General features: G+C 31.6%; 1 protein-coding gene across 2 annotated transcripts in view; it reads left to right on the plus strand.

The window, feature by feature from the left end:
• LOC122500414 (protein deltex) overlaps positions 1 to 20,264 on the plus strand; it is a 71,920-nt gene extending 51,656 nt beyond the window's left edge. For both annotated transcript variants that reach the window (XM_043609334.1, XM_043609335.1), the window contains exon 6: positions 17,121 to 20,264. In XM_043609334.1, coding sequence (XP_043465269.1) covers positions 17,121 to 17,475 — 355 coding nt within the window. In that variant the 3' untranslated portion in view covers positions 17,476 to 20,264. The remainder of the gene's footprint in view (positions 1 to 17,120) is intronic.
• Positions 20,265 to 23,259: the final 2,995 nt, after the last annotated feature.

Raw genomic sequence — 23,259 nt, forward strand, 5'->3', positions numbered from 1 at the left:
AACGCACACTTATAACACTTTAAGTTTAGAAGCGAACTGTTCTTATATACCAAATAACAAAATTTTTCACAACTTGTGAGAAATGATTTTGCACTAATAACTACTTTTTAATTGGCGAGAAATATAAAAGAAAATATATTTTCATCGAGGTCAATTTCTAGACGCAATTCAACTGCAAATTGTTAGTTAAGTTAAATATTCACATTACACATAATAGTATATAGGGATATGTATAGCAGACAGCAAAAACACATGGACTATAGAGAAACCGGAAGAAATGCGCATCGGTACACTGCGCAACAATGCGCTAGTGAAGAGCGCCGATTTAGAATACGAGTCAACTAACGTTTCACAAACTTTCACTAATGATTCGTAAACATTCAAACAGCCATTGATAACAATTCAGCATTAAATCTAAAACAATTGGTCACATACTGGCATTCTAATCAATCCATGACTCGTTTTCAATCGTTAAGTAAAGTTAAGCAACCATCAACGGAAAAAGAGTCCCGTCTCAAAGTAATATACTAATCCATTAATGGTTGACGGACTTTTTCTTTCCGTGTACCTATGGTTTTCGGGATCGCTGATTACGAATCTGGAATCAGATTTTCAAAATTTTGAAAATTCAAAATGGCGGAGTCAATATGGCGGACTATAAAATTAAAAATTATTTGATTTTACTTGAAAGTTGTCACTCGGGGGTTTTATGGGGTCGCTGATTACAAATCTGGAGTCAGTTTTTCAAAATTCAAAATGGCGGATTCAATATGTCGGACAAAATTTAAAAATTAAACAAATTTACTTGAAAATTGTCTCTTGGGGGTTTTTGGGATCGCTGATTACGAATCTGAAGTCAGTTTTTCTAACTTTAAAAAAAAGGAAGGTGTTTCCAAATTCGTATCTTTTTATGTACGCCATATGGATTTATGGATCCACTATTTTAAATTTTAAAAAAAACTGACTTTAGATTCGTAATCAGCGACCCCATAAACCCCCGAGAGACAATTTTAAGGGGAGACCCCACCTTAATTTTGACCCCTTTAAAATAAAATTATTAAAGGAGGTAATATTTTTTTTCTTTTATCATTTTTAACCTGAAAACATATAAGATGGTCAAAAATATTTAATTTTAATTTTTGAAGAGGTTAGAATTTTTTTCTTCTGACCTATTGCATATTATTGCAAATCCATGCGAGAAGTTGTTTAGAATGGTAAAATATGCATGGAAAAAAATTTTCGTTAAAAAATATTAAAAACTGTAAGAGAAGATCGATTTTTAATATTCAAATCTTTAAATTTTGCCGAAATTTCGAAAGCCGTAAATCTTTAATTTTTTTCCAAATTGTGTATATTTACGTAATTTGATGCTGCTATTAAAAAAACATTGTTAAAATTTATATTTAGCTCATTTTCGTGGTAAATTCCATAAAAATCATAGTCCGAAGCTTTTATGGTATACTTTATATATACCGAAATAAATGCAAAAAGGCATGATTTTTATAGTTTTTACCATGAAAAAAAGCTAATCGTCAATTTTAACGATGTTTTTTCGACTCAGAGCATCAAATTGGAAAAAAATAAAGGTTCAGGACTTCCGAAATTTCGGCAAAATTTAAAAATTTGAATATTAAAAATCGATCTTCTCTTACAGTTTTTAATATTTTTTCACGAAATTTTTTTTCCATGCATATTTTACCATTCTAAACAACTTCTCGCATGGATTTGCAATAATATGCAATAGGTCAAAAGAAAAAAATTCTAACCTCTTCAAAAATTAAAATTAAATATTTTTGACCATCTTATATGTTTTCAGGTTAAAAATGATGCAAGAAAAAAAATATTACCTCGTTTAATAATTTTATTTTAAAGGGGTCAAAATTAAGGTGGGGTCTCCCCTTAAAGCAAATTTTGTTTAATTTTTAATTTTTGTCGGTAATATTGGATACATCATTTTGAATTTGCATATCTAATTTTAGATTAATATTCAGCAAACCCCGAGAATTGAGAAAACAAACATAATTTAAAGTATATGTTACTGATTTAATTTGATTACAGTCAAGTTTAACCTGAAATAATGCGTTTCCGTGTATAAGTTTGTTAATAACAAAAAAATATAAATAATATAGATTAATTTGTTAAAAAAAACTACTAAACCCTATTTGTAGAAGCATAAAAATAAGAAATATGCAATTATTTAAAGTTTTCCTTTAAGTTATGTTAATAAAATCGGTGGCTTAAAAGGTGGTCGATACATCGACCACTGAGACTAAAAGGGTTAATCAATTTGTATTAAACATAGGTATCTATGGGTTTTTTGGGTCGCTGATTACGAATCTGATGTCAGATTTCAAAAAATCAAAATAGCGGTCATAAAAAATTTTAAATTAATCAATTTTTATGAAACATAGGTATGTAGAGGTTTTTCGGGTTGCTGATTACGAATCTGTTGTCAGATTTTAAAAATGTAAAAATGAGCACTGTGTTTCTGAAATCACATTTAGATATGAAATAGAGAGTTTAACTGATCCATTAAAATAAAAGCTGATTCTCCAATAGGACTACATGCGCACCTGATATACCCACGCGAGAAACTATAATTATACCTATAAGTAAACATCAAGTGTAAAAAAACCAAAAAAACGAAAAAAAAATTTTAAATCTGAAAAAATACAAAATGGGATCTTTACCTGTATTTTCCTCGTGGTAGATCCTGGAAACTACAGTACGTTTTATTTTTGTAGACTAAAAACGAGAAAATTTTTTTTATTTTCTGAATTTTACAGACACTAGTTTTGTAATCACCAAACTTAAAAACTCCTAAGCAACAAATTGTAGGCGAATCTCATCCAATCTAAAATCCACTTGAATTCTTACATCAGATTCGTAATCAGCGACCTAAAAAACCCCTTGATACAAAGTTTCATAAAAATCGATTAATTTTAAAAATTGTATGTCCACCATTTTGGATCCGCTATTTTAAATTTTTGAAATCTGACATCAGATTCGTAATCAGCGACCCAAAAAACCCATAGAAACCTATGTTTAATTCAAATTTATTGATTTTAAAATTTTATGTCCGCCATATTGGATCCGCCATTTTGAATTTTTGAAATCTGACTTCAGATTCGTAATCAGCGACCCAAGAAACCTTTAGATACTTATGGTTCATTAAAATTGATTCATATAAAAAAATTATGCCCACCATATTGGATCCGTCATTTTGAATTTTTGAAATCTGACTTCAGATTCGTAATCAGCGACCCCAAAAACTGTAGGTAGCATACTTGTTATTCGTAAATATTTTGGTTTTTTTTAAATAATGATTTTTGGCCAAAAATCGACGATCCTGGCCCACTGTGACTTGTATTTCATTAATTTAGAGAAACACATCACTATTACAACCATTTACAGATATTAACGGACCTACGACCCAAACAACTATTGTTCATCGAACCGAATTTAATTCTAATCTCTCTCTCTCGAGACTCTTACACATGCCATCGCACACACATACAACGCTCTCACACTGCGTTCTAAATACTGCGCAAGCGCACCTACAATTCAAATTCCGGTTAAGCAATAAATATTTTTTATAACAGTCGGTCATCCTGACACTAAGTTTGTCCTCAAACTTACATTTATCATAAAATAATTAAATAACAAAAGCTGCAATATAATAAGTAAATTTAAACTTAAAATGCAAAATACACATTAAAATATTTGAAAATAAACATTAAAAAAATTGACATAAAACTACTCCAAATCGTAGTCTCTTAAATAAATTGGCGGTTGTCTATTTCGATCACTTCTTTTGAGCACAATAGGCGAATGCTCGTTTTGACATCACGGTGTCATTTTATACGGCTTAGAAATATACGACAACGTTCCCGGCTTTAACGCAATGTCCATTGTTATTTTATCGGTTTTTCCCAATTCGAAAAGATTTTGTGCTATGCAACAACGATATTCGTTAAGTAAATTAATTAACTTCTGTTTTTGTTCGAATGTAATATCACTCTCTGTCACTATGTCATTTACTGTAATAGGTGAAACTAGAGGTTTTACTTCTGTCAATTCTTTGGCCGAAAATACTGATTCGCCAATTAAATCTCCTTTACGCAATAATTTAGGTTTTTCATAGAGCTGTGCAAAATTCGAAATTTGGGCGCCGAAATGTCGAATATTCGACATTCGAACTAGCCCAGTTCGGATGTCGAATATTCGACATTCGAACTGGGCGACTGAAATGTCGAATTTCAGAATTCGACATTTTAGCGTACCAAATACCAAATTTTCCATAAGAATCGGAGAGTCAACTAAGGCATTTGCATCCTGCTATCTATTGCAGAAGACCTTCAGCTGGTTCTGTCCATTTGGAGTGATTCTCTTCTGACCGGGAATATTGCCGCCAATTAAGACACCCACACCAATCTTTTTCATTTTACCAATGTTCCTATTCGGAATTGAGGACTCAATTAAAACAATAAACGGAGGAGAGGATTCCTGAGAGAATCTTTCCAAAACCTCAGGGGATGATCTCTTCCAAGACAAGTATTCTGGAGTACTTATCAATGGAAGATGAGAATCATCATTATTATCGGCTTGGTCTACATCATCAACCTCTGAAGTTTGACTAGCAGTTAGTCGAGCTTGCCGAGAGTCAAGACGAGAGAAATGAGGAGATTGTTCCAATTGAGTAGGTAGAGAAGAACAAGAAGGATCGTCCAAAATACTAGAAGCAACAGTACCCGGAGCAACAAAAGGCAAAACATACATGTTCACGTGCCCTGGGATATCATAGACGTCGCATCAATGCTCCGGCAATGCTATAACGTCTATGTAACTAACGGAGGCGGTTCAGGGCCCATCCTGGTCAGATGGTAGTACCCTGTTAAGGCCCGATTGTCCCTCGACACGGGACAAAGAATTAACCCATTAACGCCCACCAGGACGCAAAATGTACCATGATTTCACGACTCTTATTTTGTATGAAATAATTAGTTAAAAATTTTAGGAAATACCATTTCCGACGTAAAATTTATCGCTCTTTCTGAATAAGAAGCTAAAATTTGTTTATAATTATCTCAAAAAAAAATTTATAACAATTTTATTGCAAAAAAACAAACTTTTTTAGGTAAAAAAATTTTTTCAATTATTATTTTGACATGGAAAACTAAAGAATATGGTCTCCAAAGCACAAAATATCGCGTCCTCGAACTCTCAGCTATAAAAATCCAGAATTACTTTTTATTAAATTCAAGATGGCGGATATGAAAATGGCCATTTTTCCAAAATGCAAAAAGCCGAAAAAAAATTTCGGGTAATGTTTTTCAAAAGTTAATAGATTTGATTGAAAATGGTTACTCGGGGGTTTTTGGGGTCGCTAATTACGAATCTGATGTTACTTTTTTCAAAATTCAAAATGGCGGATCCAATATGGCGGACATATTTTTTAAAAAGTGATTGGATTTGCTTGAAAATAGTTACTCGGGGGTTTTTAGGGTCGCTGATTACGAATCTGATATCACTTTTCAACATTCAAAATGTCGGATTTAATATGGCGGACAATTTTTTAAAAAGTAATTGTATTTGCTTGAAAATGGTCATTACGGGGTTTTCGAGGATGCTGATTACGAATTTAACATCAGAACAATATTTGGTTTATCGTTGCTCTTACCACAAGGAGGTCGACGTGCAAAAAAGACACTTTTTTTAATTCTATTTAAAATTTTTTTTTATTTTGCCTCAAAAAATATAGCCACTATCATGCAAAGTGCAACAAAAGGACACAAAAATTGTGCATTTAATGTGGTATATATATGTGCGTCACTTGTTTTCAATCAAACCACGTGGTGTGTTAGTCTCTTTTTACCATTGTATAAAAAAATGTCATAATTATATAAGTGTCATAATTATCGTTGATTCAGATTTAGAAAGCCGAATCAAAATTTTATATTATTTATTTAAAAAAATATTAAAATATACAAAAAAAAATTTTTAAATAAAAAAAAAATTTTTTAAATAAAATAAAAAATTTTTAAATAAAATAAAAAAGTAGCTTTTTTGCACGTCGACCTCCTTGTCGTAAAAGCTGGGCAACGTCATTAAAATTTTGTTGACGGCTTACGGACGTGGAGGATAAACATAATATTGTTCTGAAGTCAGATTCGTAAATAATATCCTCAAAAACCGCCGAATGACCATTTTGAAGCAAATGCAATTACTTTTTAAAAAATTGTCAGCCATATTGGATCCACAATTTTTAGTTTTGAAGAAGTGACATTAGATTCGTAATCAGAATCCCCAAAAACCCCCGAGTAACTATTTTCAAGCGAATCTAATCACTTTTTAAAAAATTGTCCGCTATATTGGATCCGCCATTTTGAATTTTGAAAAAGTGATATCAGATTCGTAATCAGCGAACCCAAAAACCCCCAAGTAACCATTTTCAATCAAATCTAATAACTTTTAAAAAACATTACCTGAAAATTTTTTTCAGCCTTTTGCATTTTGGAAAAATGGCCATTTTCATATCCGCCATCTTGAATTTAATAAAAAGTAATTATGGATTTTTATAGCTGAGAGTTCGAGGACGCGATATTTTGTGCTTTGGAGACCATATTCTTTAGTTTTCCATGTTAAAATAATAATTGAAAAATTTTTTTTTACATAAAAAAGTGTGTTTTTTTGTAATAAAATTGTTATAAATTTTTTTGAGATAATTATAAACACATTTTTGCTTGATATTCAGAAAGAGCGATAAACTTTACGTCGGAAATGGTATTTCCTAAAATTTTTAACTAATTATTTCATACAAAATAAGAGTCGTGAAATCATGGTTCATTTTGCGTCCTGGTGGGCGTTAATGGGTTAAAAAAACAAATGAAATGGACAAAATTTTAAACGAAATACTTCAAGTGGGTACCTCGAAAGAGGGTAATCCCACCACCGATTCTGATCGGGTGCAAGCCCCGATAGTCGGTGCAGATGGCTCCAAGGATTTTGGAGGGAGCCAAATAGATAGCCAGCTGACATGCTACGAATCAAATGTCTCAAATCAGTTCCTCGCTATTCCCGGGATTTTTAAGAGCGTGCACCAGGCATTCAAGCGCCAAAAGAACGTCAGTCGTGACATCCAGAATGGCGTGGCGGTTTTGGAGAGTGCGTTCTATACAATTTGTAGGAATCTGCGTTTTATCCCTGAACCGTTCAGGGATCAGGAGCCACGGACTCCAGCTGTAGGAACTCCAAGGCAAACGAGGAGTGCTGCTGCAACTTTGGATAGTGCATCAGATACAGATTCTAATAAGGCAAAGAACGTAAGTAAGCGCCCCAGAGAAGGTGTAAGCCCAGATAAGAGTCCTTAACAAGCGACTCGGAGCGGAAAGAGGATTAAGCGAAAGGATGCTCCAACGCTTAATTCTGAGTCGCTAGTTGGAGCAAAAGAGGTGTCCTCAAGTAGTCCCAGCCAGACGTATGCTGAGACCGTCTTGAAAGACAGAGCGGACAGTGAGGACGGCTTTAAGGTTGTTGGAAAGAGAAGGGAACGGGCTCTAAGAAAAAAGTCACCAGGCGGGAAAAAGAGCTCCCAAAACACCCTTTGAAGCTTAGAACCACGGAAGCGGTAAAGATCACGGCAAGAGACCCAAAATCTTATGAGCGTATCTTGCCGCTGATAAAATCAAAGGTTAAACCAGAAGACACTGGTACCGTGATTCAAAAAATCAGGAGAACCTTTAAACAGGAGGTTCTCCTGATAGTGAGAAAGGGTGGAGAGACCTTAAAATTTGCAGAGAGTCTGTCCGTAGCCCTGCATGGCGAGGCCGAGGTCATACCTCTAGTAAATAAGAGGTCTCTAGAAATCAAAGACCTGGATGAAGCCACTACAGAGAGTGAGGTGACTTCAGCATTGAAAGAAAAGCTGGGTAAATCCGACCTGACTATGGAGTGCAAATTATTGCCGCGCTACAGAGGAACTAAGGTTGCTCTAATCCACTTGGCAGAAGCAGAAAGTGACATTCTGCTTAAACTTGGCCGAATCAAAATCGGCTGGATAAATGCTCAAATTCGCGAGCATGTTGAAGTAGCTAGGTGCCAAAAGTCCCTAGGTTACGGAGACAGAACCCTATCCTGCAAAGGCCCCGACAGAAGTAAAAACTGTCGGAGATGCGGCGGAGAGGGACACCTCGCGAAGAGCTGTAACGTTAAGCCGAAGTGCCTTACTTGCTTGGACATGGGAGAGCCAGAAACGGATCATGAGTCCGGTAAAAGAGTCTGCCCGGTTTACTGGGAAGAACTGCAAAAGATTAAAAGGGCAAATCCTTAAAATTTTTGTAGGTCAACCTGCATACAAGTAAGGATGCACAGTTGCTTCTAATGCAAACAGCAAGGGAAAATGAGGTCGATATTCTGTTCTGCAGTGAGCAGTATCAAGGAAGCGACCTTGCCCCTTGGTATCAAGATAAGGCGAAGAGAGCCGCCATAAAGCTGTGCAACCCAGAATTGCGGGTTGACAAGTTTCTGGAGACGAGCAGTGGGTTCGTGTGGATAGAGATGGCTAATATACGTATGTATAGCTGCTACTTTTCACCCAACGACCCACTGACAAGATTCGAAGCAAATATCGAAGACCTAGAAGCGAGCCTCACAGAATCCAAGCTGAATGTCATCATCACTGGTGATTTTAACGCAAAGTCGCCAGAGTAGGGCGAGACGAGACTCGACAAGAGAGGAATTCGTATTGGAGACAGAGGGTAGTCCTCCTGAGGAAAGGTGAAAAACCTCTAGAAGTCTCATCATACAGGCCTATATGCCTGTTAGATACGATGGGTAAACTTCTAGAGGATATGGTTCTGCAGAGAATGCAAAGCCACTTAACCGGAGAGAATAGTCTATCGAATCACCAATTTGGTTTCCGTAAAGGCAAGTCCACAGTTGATGCCATCCAGGCAGATGTGGACATAGCCAAAGCAGGAAAAAACAAATTGGGACCTGGAGAAAAGAAGAGCTTCTGCGCGTTGGTAGCAATTGACATACGCTACGCGTTTAATTCCGCAAGATGGAAAGATCTCATCGAGTCGATGAAAAAGAAAATCATGCCGCCCTACTTGTTGCGGATAATGGATAATTATTAGAGCTGTGCAAAATTCGAACCGAATCGAGTTCAGTTCGGTTTTGGGGCGCCAAAATGTCGAATGTCGAATATTCGACATCCGAACTAGCCTAGTTCAAATGTCGAATTTTCGACATTCGACATCGCCTAGTTCGAATGTCGAATTTTCGACATTCGACATCGCCTAGTTCGAATGTCGAATTTTCGACATTCGACATCGCCTAGTTCGAATGTCGAAAATTCGACATTCGACATCGCCTAGTTCGAATGTCGAATTTTCGACATTCGACATCGCCTAGTTCGAATGTCGAATATTCGACATTCGACATCGCCTAGTTCGAATGTCGAAATTTCGACATTCGAACAAGGCTAGTTCGAATGTCGAATTTTCGACATGCCAATTAGGCTGCATCATGCTTTATATTTCGTGGTTTTTTACTGAAAATACTTCGCAGAATTATTATTTCTAAAGTGAACTTCAAAGTATTGTTTGAATAATAAATAATAATGTTCCTTTCATATTTTGATAGTTCATGGTTCATGGATAGCTCTGTTCGAATATTATCTCGTAGTTCGAATGTCGAATGTTTAACATTTAATCCCTGTACTTAGAGTAATTTAAGATAAAAATATATACACTGGGAAAGAAAAGGAAATAATTTGCAGCGTAATTTTACATTTTCTTCTTCTTTTTTATTACAAATCAGAATTACTAGAAAAATATTTTCTAGAATTATTACAAAAATTCTTGTTTACAATGAATTTTGAAACAATACCTTTTTCTAGTTTCATTAAATAATTGAATTTTAGAATAACTTCCATCAAAATAATAATTAGAATTAACTTAAAATTTTTTATTTGAAAACAGTTGCAATTTTCCAAATTAATTTAAATTCAGAAGGTTTTAAACTAATATTTTTGAAAATTATGCCGAAAAATATAAAATTTTAAAGTGACCGCTTCTAAAACGAAACTAAATAGAAATTACTTTCGTTTTAGTATTTGAGTTGACACGAAACTAAATTAACAAAGTGACTTTAGTTTCAAGTCGACACGAAACTAAATTAACAAAATGAGTTTAGTTTCGTGTCGACTCAAAACAAAAGACTGAAACACATAATTATTTAGTGTCAATCACAGAAAAATTGTTTCCCTTGTCATCCGTAACTAGAGTAACGTAAGTAATTAATGTAAGTTACGTAACCAGAGTAAATTACGTAACTATAGTAATTTACATAATTAAAGGAAGTTACGTAACTAGAATAACTTACGTAACTAGAGTAAAGTACGTAACTACAGTAACTAGAGTAAAGTGCGTAACTACAGTAACTTGCGTAAACGGCCAAACTTACGTAAGTTACATAACTAAAATAACTTACGCAATCAATCAAACTTACGCAAGTTACGTAACTTACGTAAATGGTGGAATTTACACCGTCAACTCAAATAATCACATTTACGTAAGTTACGTAACTTACGTAAATGGTCAAAATTACTCCATTTGCACAATTAATCAAACTTATGTAAGTTACGTAAGTTACGTAAAAGGTCAAATTTACTTAATTTTGTAATTAATCAAACTTACGTAAGTTACGTAACTTATGTAAGTTTGATTAATTGCGTAAGTTATTCTAGTTTCGTAACTTACGTGAGTTTGATTAATTGCGTAAGTTATTCTAGTTACGTAACTTCGTTTAATTATGTAAATTACTATAGTTACGTAATTTACTCTGGTTACATAACTTACATTAATTACTTACGTTGCTCTAGTTACGTAAGTCAGGGGAAACAATTTTTCTATGATTGACACTAAATAATTATGTTTTTCAATCTTTTGTTTTGAGTCGACACGAAACTAAATCTAATTTATTAATTTAGTTTCGGGTCGACACGAAACTAAACTCAGTTTGTTAATTTAGTTTCGTGTCGACTTGAAACTAAAGTCACTTTGTTAATTTAGTTTCGTGTCAACTCAAACACTAAAACTTTCGAGACGGTCCCTGATTTTAATCTTTCTTCTTTGATTGAAATTATTCCTCTCAGTCTCACAACTGGAGACTCTCCCCTTCATATATAACATATTTCATATATAACATATTTCTTCATATTTAACACTAAAACTTTCGAGACGGTCCCTGATTTTAATCTTTCTTCTTTGATTGAAATTATTCCTCTCAGTCTCACAACTGGAGACTCTCCCCTTCATATATAATTATTTATTTAAAAAACTATTTAAGTTTTAAATAATTTTATTTGAAATTGAACCAGTTTAAGCAATTGTTGTTTTATAAGTAATACTTAAAAAACAACAATTACAATTTTTTTATAAGTAATACTTAAAAAACAACAATTGCTTAAACTGGTTCAATTTCAAATAAAATTATTTAAAACTTAAATAGTTTTTTAAATAAATAATTATATATGAAGGGGAGAGTCTCCAGTTGTGAGACTGAGAGGAATAATTTCAATCAAAGAAGAAAGATTAAAATTTATCTTTTAGTTAAAAAACTTTCAAATATAAACAAAAATTTCTCTTTATTATAGATGAATATTCGTATATTAAAAATAAAATGTCAAAATAATTGTTAAGCGGAATTTTCTTCTCACTTTAAAATTTAGTTTAAAACCTTCTGAATTTAAATTAATTTGGAAAATTGCAACTGTTTTCAACTAAAAAATTTTCTAAGTTAATTCTAATTATTATTTTGATGGAAGTTATTCTAAAATTCAATTATTTAATGAAATTAGAAAAAGGTATTGTTTCAAAATTCATTGTAAACAAGAATTTTTGTAATAATTCTAGAAAATATTTTTCTAGTAATTCTGATTTGTAATAAAAAAGAAGAAGAAAATGTAAAATTACGCTGCAAATTATTTCCTTTTCTTTCCCAGTGTATATATTTTTATCTTAAATTACTCTAAGTACAGGGATTAAATGTTAAACATTCGACATTCGACATCGCCTAGTACGAATGTCGAATATTCGACATTCGACATTCGAACTACGAGAAAATATTCGAACAGTTCGGTTCGAATTATTTTGCACAGCTCTAATAATTATCTTAGCAACAGGTGGGTTATATATGAGAGAGACACCTGCACACTCAGGGAAGAGATGCAGCGTTGGGCTCCTAAAGGCTCGAGGGTGGGTCCATTTGTATGGAATGTATCTTACGATGATCCCGAAGGTGCGGTGATCATCGGCTTTGCGGACGACGCGTTGTTCGTGTGCACTGCCGAAAGTGAGGAGGCTCTTGGGACATTGGTGAACGAATGTCTGCGACTAGCAAAAAGCTGGCTGGATACCAGAGGTCTTGAAATGGCCCTGGAAAAGACCGAGGCACTGCTGGTCACAGACAGACGTTGTTACGAGCTTCCACGAATCGTGATAGACGGATTCGAGGTTAAGTGGAGTAAGCAAATTAAATATCTTGGTGTGGAGTTGAATGGAAGGTTAAACTTCCACCACCACATGGCTACGGCGTCAAATAAGGCCATCGAGTGTGCGGCTAATCTTTCACGGCTAATGCCAAATGTTAGCGGACCCCGTAAACAAAAAAGAAGACTGGTGGCGAGTGTCGCCCACGCTAAAATGCTGTATGCAGCACCAGCGTGGGCCCCATCCCTGAGGACTAAAAGATGTGTGACCATCTGTGAAAAGGTACTGTCGGCGCAGAGATCGATAACAACGCGTATCATCTCTGCATATAAGACGGTATCTACGAGTGCTGTGCAGGTCCTTGCAAGTGTCCCGCCAGCAGATCTTTTGGCGAGGGAAAGGAAAGAAATGTTTCTCTTTTCTAAAGAAAGCAGTTCCTTGGATGAGGAAATAAGACCAAGCAAGGGCCTGATCCGCAAAGAAGCGAGGCACAGGCTCATAGAAAGATAGCAAGAAAGATGGGATGGTGAGGAAAAAGGTCGATGGACTTATCACCTTATCCCGGCACTCGCCACCTGGATAAATAGGAAACACGGTCAGGTTTCCTATTATTTGACTCAGGCGCTCACAGGTCACGGGTGTTTTAACTCGTACCTGTGTCGCTTTAAATTACGCGAGGACGAGGTGTGTGCATATTGCCAGTTCCCTGAGGACAACGCGGAGCACACCTTCTTCTCATGCAGAAAATGGAACTTGGAGAGGCGGGCCATGTTCGAAGGTGTAAACAGTCACGTTACACCGGAGAACATGGTATCGCTGATGACCCAGTCGAAAGAAAATTGGCGGCAGGTCGAGAACTTTATAATCTCGGTTATGTCGAGGAAGGATCTCGACGGCCGCCAAAAAGCGTAATTTAAACAGCTTTTAATTTGTTTGTTCGTTTCTTATTAATTTATTTTGTGATTTATTTGTCCTTATACATTTTTTAATTTGTTTTGTGTTTTTTATTCTTTTTTATTTTCAACATTATATACGTGTTTATTTTTTTTCTTTTCTTTTTTATATCCGTTTACAATTTTATCTTTTGACTTTTTACACTTCTTAAAAAAATTTATTTTTTTATTATTGTTGTGCTGTAAATTCCGCTTAGACTTTGTAATAGTTTTTTTAACTACGTACGCAGAAAAACCGCAGAGAAAAGAAGAAGGTCGCATTAGCGACAGAGTTGGAGCGCCACCCTCGAAGGCTAAAGTCTCACGACAGTTCCGAGGGAGGGTAAAGGGCTCCAGAAGAAGGGTTACGGGTTTTAGTGGGTCGGGCTGGTAGTAGGTCGCCAGTTTATTAAATTTATTATAACATTTATTTATTTATCTTTTTTTAATATTCTCTTTTGTTTCATAGTACAAAAGTGCGGAATCCAAGGTATCTGTAGGCAGATTTCCCAAAATTCCCTAAGCAAAAAAAAAATATTAATATTAATATATTATATTATATTTATTATATTATATTATTATTAATATTAATATTATTATTATAAAAATAAATATTTTATAAAGTGAAATGCAGAAAATCCATTTTAACCAAAAGAAAAAAAACATGTGCTTTGATATACGAAAAATTTAGCCATCTTGGCTATATACAAGTGTAAAGCTGAGTTCAAATTCGCAAATATACCGTGAACAAAATTGAAAAAATCAAATTGTTAACAACAATTATCCAAATACTTCTTAACGATAAATTTTAATAAAATCCGCTCCGGGTTCGAGAAAGAAAAACTATTATAAAACACACATATAGAAATTGGCGCAAAAAAAACTACGCCGAAAACAAAAAAAACAACTTATGTGACCATACAGTTAGGTGGTTCAAAGAGAACGCAATTTCTCTCTCTCTCGAGACTCTTACATTTACCATCGCACACATACACACAGCGCTCTCACACTGCGTTCTAAATACTGCGCAAGCGCACCTACAATTCAAATTCCGGTTAAGCAATAAATATTTTTTATAGAGTCATTCCATTATATTTCGACTAAAGTCGTTGCCGACTAATTTTAAAAAATTATAATATTTTGCAGGAATGATTTTAAAAACATTAGAATTACTGAACAAAAAGAATTTTTTAAATATTTTGTATATTTTATGTAAAATAAGCATCTAAAGTATATGAAGTCGTAAAAATTGTCACTTTTCCATCTATTAGAAAATATTAAAGAAAACAAATAATTTACTATGAAAACTTAAAAAAATTATTAGAATTTATTAAGAATGAATTAGTTTAGTATTATAAATTGATAAAAACAATTATTAATAAAAAATATTAAATGAAAAATGATGAAGTACCTGTGATTAACTTTTAATTTTTCTTATCACTTTCTTCCTTTTTTCTTCACAAATGTGAAAAAATAAGCAATTAATATTGGCACTTTGCTTATTTTCACGATTTTCATATGTACATAACTTTTACCGAGAAAAATAAAAAATATTGAAAATTGGATAGTAATTACTTGATCACTAAATACACACACTGGAAAAAAATTTTCTTTGGTCCCGAAGCTATTTTTGGAAATAATGAATATTAAACTTTTCACTATTTTTATCAGGTTAATACATGTGTTTTCTAAAGGACGAAGTCAGCTCTTCTTGTTTTATCGTTTTGAACCAACTTCAGTTTAAAAAAATCACATTGTATTAACCTGATAAAAATAGTGAAAAGTTTAAAATTAATTATTTCCAAAAATAGCATCGGGACCAAAGAAAATTTTTTTCCAGTGTGTGTATTTAGTGATTAAGTAATTACTAATATCCAATTTTCGATATTTTTTATTTTTCTCGGTAAAAGTTATGTACATATGAAAATCGTGAAAATAAGCAAAGTGCCAATATTAATTGCTTATTTTTTCACACTTGTGAAGAAAAAAAAGAAAGTGATAAGAAAAATTAAAAGTTAATCACAGGTACTTTATATTTCATAAGTTTTTTATTCAATTTAATGATCAATTTTTAATACTAAACCAATTCATTCTTAATAAACTCTAATAATTTTTTTACGTTTTCATAGTAAATTATTTGTTTTCTTTAATATTTTCTAATAGATGGAAAAGTGATAATTTTTACGACTTCGTATACTTTAGATGCTTAATTTACAATAAATATAAAAAATATTATTAAAAATTCGTTTTGTTCAGTGATTCTAATGTCTTTAAAATCATTCCTGCAAAATATTACAATTTTTTAAAATTTGTTGGCAACGACTTTAGTCGAAATATAATGGAATGACTCTAATATGTATTTAATTAATTATTAAAAATAATAGATTTATAGAAGAATTTTAGTTAAAAACACTAAAAATTGAATTTTGAAAAAATTACAAATGTTTGCAGACATTCAATTATTTTGATAAGTAATAAAATTCTTATCACAAAATTCAATTAGGGTCAGTTGGGGTAAATCTGGACAAAATACCTATTCTTCGGTTTTATATTAATAAAATTGCATTAATTTCTTCCTTGAGTTCCCTAGATTAATTTTATGGTGCAGAAAAAAATTTAGATAAGCTTTAATCGCATAAAACTAACTGTCCGGATTCACTCCACGATTTAGAAAATTTCCTAAAAGTTGGGGTAAATCCGGACAGCTTAGTTTCTAAGGAAGGTTTTAAAAAAAGTTACCTCAAGCTCCAAACCCTCTTGTCCGCATTTACCCCCTGTCCGGATTTACCTCAACTGTACAAAAGTTCCAAAACAGAAGTTCCAATCGAAAAGTTACAAGAAAAAATTTCCAAAATGAAAAGATCCAAAATTTATTTTTCCACAAGTACAAAAGTTCCAAAGCCCAAAATATAAATTTACCAAAGTATGAAATTTAAAAATAAAAAGTGTTGAATTGTTAAATAAGTGAAAAAGCATTGGAGTTGTTTGAAAAAATAAGGCATCTCCAATATTTCACATTATTTTTTCTATCTGAATGATTGTAGTACAGAAATCCTTCGATATGTAAATAATTTTCTTCCGACTTGTATTAATTCTGCCATAATTAAAATTTACAATTTAATATAATTTCACTGTTCACTATTTTATAATTCAAATAAAATTTGTATTTCCACTAATTTACAATTTAATATAATTTCACTGTTTACTATTTTTAAATTTGAATAAAATTTTTAATTACATTACATAATTTTGGAAGGAGCAAACGTCGAATGACAATTTATAAAAATAACAACGATAATAACTGAAAGTTTCCTGATTTGAAATTGCACTTTGAAATTTGAAAAATAAAAAAAACAATGTTTGGAAATACGACTGTTGGAAAAATAATAATTTGGGTCCTTCGGAATTGGAACTTTTGACTCAATACCATTTAAACTATTAAAATTTATGACAGCCATACCATAGCATTTAATAATTTTTAATCATATCACTAAAGAAAAATTCGAAAGAAGGTTATAAAACTGAAATATTTGATGAAAACTTATTCATCTAGGATGATAAAAAATTTTGTCATGTTATCCCTTAAATATTATAATTGTATTAGATTTTATATTATAATAATAATATAAATATTATAATTTTATATTAAAATTAGTATCAGGTTGTACATAATATGTTTTTATTTTGATAATAGCATTCCATCAGGAATCCAAGGTCCAGAACATCCTAATCCAGGTGAAATGTATTACGCAGTGGGATTTCCAAGAGTTTGTTATCTTCCAGACAATGAATTGGGACGAAAAGTATTAAGACTGCTTCAGGTTGCATTTGATCGAAGACTGATTTTCACTATTGGACGATCCGTAACAACAGGACGAGAAGACGTTGTTACGTGGAATAAAATTCATCACAAAACAGAATTAGGACCCTCGATTTCCAGACACGGATATCCGGATAAAAATTATTTAGAGCGTACCATAGCAGAGTTAGCTGCTCAAGGTGTAACTGACTTTCAACCATATTCCACTCTTTATCAGGAACTTCACTAATTTCTTATCGATCGAATTCAAAGAATCCTACGAAACTATAGTACAAATATTTAGATTTTTCTTTCGTTTCGATTTTGATTAGAAATTTTGTGTTTATTTTCACAATATGGTTGGAATGGAGATAGAGTTGTTTGAGTTCGTGTATGCGTAGTACAAAAACTCGTATCATTTATATAATAAACTACTGTAAAGGTAAATCACAGACACACAAAAAATCCTTTTTATGATCTGGGCATCTATGTTTTCGGGATTGATGAATCCGAATTCGAGGCTGCATAATTTTTTAAAAAAATTGAGTAAAAAGAAAAATGTCCTTATATTCGTAATTTGCAACCCCAAAAGTCCATATTGGGACATTTTTCTTTTTAAAAATGTACGCAACCTGGGATTCGGATTCAACAACTCCAAAATGGGTGATTCTTAACTCAATGATCACTTTTTATTCCTAACTGTTACCTATTTAATAAAACTTTAAAAATTATTTTCAAATCTGCTTCGAACTTTTAGACAATTAATCTTTACTATGTTTTTTAGTAATATCATAATCGAAAAAATTTCTTTTTCGAAACAAAAGTTATGATTTAATTGGAATTGGCTAAACTTTTCTCCATTCTCCACACAGAAATCATGAAGTCTAATATGGTTTATTTTACACAAAGCTTATTTTAATCGTGTTTTTATATAAATAAAAACACCATTCGAAAGTTCATCTCCAAAATTAAGTTTCTATATGTTATTTCCAATTTTCAATGATAAATTTGTGTAAAAATATTTTTTTTAATACTTTCTTCAAGTGGAGATGCTATTTTGTTATTCGGAACCGGAGTTTACATTTTTATGGATTTTCATTATTTTTATTGAAATTTTTAATGCGATTTTACCTACTATTTATATTATCAAGCTAACAAGTTGTACCTATTTATGTTAAATTTGCATAAAGAAATAGCATTTTTAGTTTTAAAACTACAAAAATTAATAGTATTTTACTGCGCATTTTAATGGTAGGTATATGTAAACTCCAGTTCCGCGAAAATAACTGAATTCTTAATACATAATTACAAAAATAAAAATAATAGTGGTTTAGAGTAAGCAAATCTCTTTAATATTATGTAAAGAATAATGATTTTATTAATTTTAACGGGTTTCGTGGATTTTTTTCTTCGATTTTATCTGTTTTTACATTATTTTTATTATTAATGGACAAAACTTGACTTTCTTAAATTTATTTTTTAATCTCTAAACTAAAAATTTTGAAATTGTTTATAAAAGATTAAAAAAAGAGTTTAAGCTCAAATATCAACAAAATAATTATTTTCAAGCTTTATTAAAAAGATCTACATTGGTAATTTCCAAAAAAATTAATTTTCTGAATAGAAAGTTTTAATAAAAAAGTAGCCGTAGTCAAAAGTTACCACTTCGTGGAGAATTGCCCATATATAGTATTCATAGTGAGAAGCCCAAATTAAAAAAATTTGTTGTGTGTTTGATAGTTAATGTGGGGTTATTCACAAACTACGTCACATTCATAAAAGAGGAGAATCAAGATTTCTAAAAAGAAAATATAAAATTTTCTCCATCTTATACCCGGTGTAGAGTTAGTAATTTGGATTTATTAAAGTAATATAGTGTTAGTTAGCCTGATATGGAAAAGGCTAACACAAAGAAGTGACCTTATACGGATTGAGTGTAAAATCAGTCCAAAATTTCGTGGTCTAGTTTGTGAACATTCTTCAATATGTTTGACACTATATTTGTTCAAATTTAAGCAGCAAAACTTATATCATGTTTTATTTATAATTTTTATTATATCAATATTTACTTATGTTGTAAACATGTAGTTAACTGAAAAGGAACATTCCATACATGTGCTGAAAAACTGAAGTTCGCTCAAATTTAAGTAAGTTTTTTAATACTTTACAAATGTGCAATACAATTTATTTTATTCGAGTCAATTTAGTTGAAACTGTTTAAAGAGAAATCTAAATGAAATTACAGTAAATTATGTCCTACATTATTAATTCACAATTTTATAAAGTTGATAATATACATAAACACGAAACATGTCAAAATTATTAGAGAATTCAGGGAAATTACTGGTTTGGGTAGCTTAAGTTTTAATTCTAAATCTTTTAAAAATGGTTTGGGAGTAAATGGGTTATAAATTGGCTATAAAATACATGTTAGTGTACTTATTTTTAGTCGATAAATTACGAAGATTTCTCTTTATCTGTTTCAAAATATTTATTTTATAGTGTTTTTCTAACATTACAATGTCAGTCTTGCCACTACTAACTGAAAACCCACTGTAAGTACAACGGAACCCTAAATATTTTAAATTTTTTCCAATTTTATTTAGTGAGCTTTAACAAATATAAAAATTTAAAAAATGTTATTTTTTTTACAAAATAAGAATTGTTTTATAAAAATTGAATTAATTGTTTTAAGATTATGATGTAAGTGTACAATAGGGTAAGTGCACCTGAAGTGGATTAAAGCACTAAACAAAGACACTTATTTTTTAAAGTGGATGGAGACTATGTGAGAGTTACAGAGAATTAAAAAATACAAGATATTTATGACGTCATTTTTAGCCCAGCCAGTAGTAAATTTTTACCTATTTTTTTGTTTGAAAAATTCATAGGTCTTTAAAGTCAAAGCAAGATATTTAATGAGCTTAATTAATTTACCACTGGTGCATTTACTCTATGTACATATATTTCAACGTCAATTTTAATTTGAGGGTATATCTTCTTGTTGCACCTTATAATAAATCATATATATTTACTCAATGTTGTCATTGATTTATTATTTTTGTTCATTTACTCTTTTCCTGCACACAACAGCGTTCAAGATCCAACTACAAACGTAGAACTAGGGAGTTTTTGAAGATAATCAAATCTATTCATTTGTTTATTTAGTTGCTAAGTGTTTTTATGCGTCAATGAAAAATTTTATCTGAAATATCGGAGTAAACATTGAGCACTCATTTTACTAGTTGTTAAAATTATTATTTCCGAAACGGGCACAAAAATTAGTAATTGTTTATATAATATTTGTCTTACACTCATTAATAGTATGCCCGTGTGCGCAAATTTTAGTTTTCTAAAAAGTTGTCGACATTTTTAGCCCACTTATGAGATTTTAGTCATGACTGCGAAGGGGTTAAGTAGTAGGAAGTAAATGGTAGGGGAAGGGAAAAGGGGAGGACTTCCGATAAGAAAATTGTAGAGGAGTCAGTGTTGCTCAAGGAGCCAAAATGTAAAGACCTGTAATTTGCTTTCTTAAAAATAATAAATCTATTTCGTTTTAAAATAAAAAACAAAAAATTGCTAAATTATTCACGACTTAAACGTGTGTTCAAGACTTTAATGAGCTTGTTAACAAATTGCTTAACTAATGCACAACTGCTAGATAACAAAACATAAAGCCACTTATCCTTAGGCGGAAGGTTACTAACTTCAGTACAAGTAATAGTAGCAAACAGGAAGGTCACGTGGGCAGAATGTGATACATACATTCGTTTTCAAGTTTGCAAAAAGCACAAGTTGCGTCAGGGTGAAAAATAAACTTTTTTTTATTGAAAATAATTCTAGGAATGTGGGTGTTAAGTACCCTGTAAAAAAAAGTATTGGGAGGTACGGGATTCCGTATTGCAAGTGCCAACCTGCCAATGCGGTATTCGCGAATTACCGCATTGGGTGTCGTGGTGAATACGGAAATGAAGGGGTCCCAATGCGGTGCCAGTTTTAAGCTTTAAAAAACAAAAATACGTGACAGGAGGAAATAATTAGTGTCAGTGGAGAAATATGCGAGTTAAAGGAATGAGAAAATAATAATAGTGAGTGTGAAAATGAAATTTTAAGAAAAAAAGGTAAGTTGAACTGTCAAATATGGGCCCAATGCGGCATAGGCTGATTTCAATGCGCCACAGCAAAAGCAACTTTGACTGGTTTGAATGGCGTGAAATAGGTAAACAAACATTTTCTAACACATTTGTCTCCGTACACAGACACTTTTCACTAAATCTGCCAACGTACAATTGGTAAGCATCTTCTAAATTACAATAATCGAAAATATTGTTTAGATTCATGCAGAAACGTGGTTATAAAATAAAAAATTGGAAAGTAATGTAATGCAAATCATATGTCAGCTGGGCCACTGTGTTCGCTCGATTCGCTCTGCTTGCTTCTGCCCTCTACTGGCGACTTGCACTATGTACCGATTGTGTACCGCATTGAAAGCAGCCTACGCCGCATTGGACTCGCATATTTGACAGTTCAACTTACCTTTTTTTCTTAAAGTTTCATTTTTACACTCACTATTATTATTTTCTCATTCCTTTAACTCGCACCCTACTAAAAATAAAATCAGGAATCGTCATGAATGATCAGAATTTCTGAACATTCCTGAACAGTCTCACCACTTCTGACGTTTTCGAACGTTTCTCACCATTCCTAACCAAAAACTTTCCAAGCTCCTCCCACTTTACTCCCACCATTTTCGAAGCTGTGACCATTTCTGAAATTCCTGACCATTTCTGAAATTCTTGACTATTTCTGAAATGTGTGAACACAAAACCTATAAAAATTTTGGTACATCTTTCTAATTTTGGTAGTCTCATGAAAATTTATATATACATATAAAATCTTTCAAATTTATTTTTTACATTTCAGAATACATTATTCTATTATAAAAATTGTTCTTCTAACTTAACAAAAGTTCTCATTTTTCAAATTCATATAATTATTGAATTAATTATACAGCAAAAGTAGGTAAATAAATCAAAACATTCGGTCCATTCTTTTAACATTATTTAATATATTTATTTAATGTATATTTATAATATATTAATTTAATATATGTATATTTACTTGTAATTATTTAATATAGTTAATTAATAATAAATTTTGTTTCATAATATTAGTAATTTACTATACCAGTCAGTACTTATTATGAGAAGTATTTGCATTATAATTGAAATACAGTTATATTTAAATTATTATTAATCATTAATAGAATAATTTCTTACTATAATGATTTTATTAATAATTTAAATTTAAAATTTATAAAAATTTCAATATTGCATTAATAATTCATTATTATTATAAATTATAATGTTAAATTAAATTAATATTAAATACTAAATTCATTTTAAATGCAGATATAATAATTATTATTAATCTGTATTCGTATTACACTGTGTGACAGTAAAATGGCACTTTAAATAACTTGTTCGTGTTGAAAAACTGAAAAAAGTAGTATGTTTGAAATATCCCAAACACCCCCAAAATTTAATTTTAGGGGCAAAAACCCGTTTTTTGTGTTTTTATGTAGAGAATTATACGTAACTTCCGTAATTTTCAACCGATTTTCAAAATTGTTCTTTTGTTTGAAAGGGGAAAAGCACACCCTTTCAACCGTGTCTTGCTCGTTTAGTCAAAATAAAAATTGACAAAACCGCGGTTAAAATATTTGCGATTTAACGATTTTCATTACATTTTTTCAACTTTAACGAGCTTTTTAGAATAATATTAGAATTTACACATTTTTTTCATGATAATTTCTTAAAAGTATACTTAATTCTGCGTAAAATAAGCATTTTTTAAAAAAAATTTAATACAAATTGAGGGAGATACGTGAATTTTAAGATTTTAAAATTTTTTCGCTAAATTTACAAATATTTCAATTTTGTTGTGGAATTTACATCAGGGCACTTTAAATTTTGTATTCAGTAAATTTAATTGATTAACTAAAACGGCATGCATGTCAAACTTGTTTTTGATA

The sequence above is a fragment of the Leptopilina heterotoma genome, unplaced genomic scaffold, assembly GCF_015476425.1.
Source record: "Leptopilina heterotoma isolate Lh14 unplaced genomic scaffold, ASM1547642v1 Lhet_184, whole genome shotgun sequence".
NCBI classification, from domain to species: domain Eukaryota; kingdom Metazoa; phylum Arthropoda; class Insecta; order Hymenoptera; family Figitidae; genus Leptopilina; species Leptopilina heterotoma.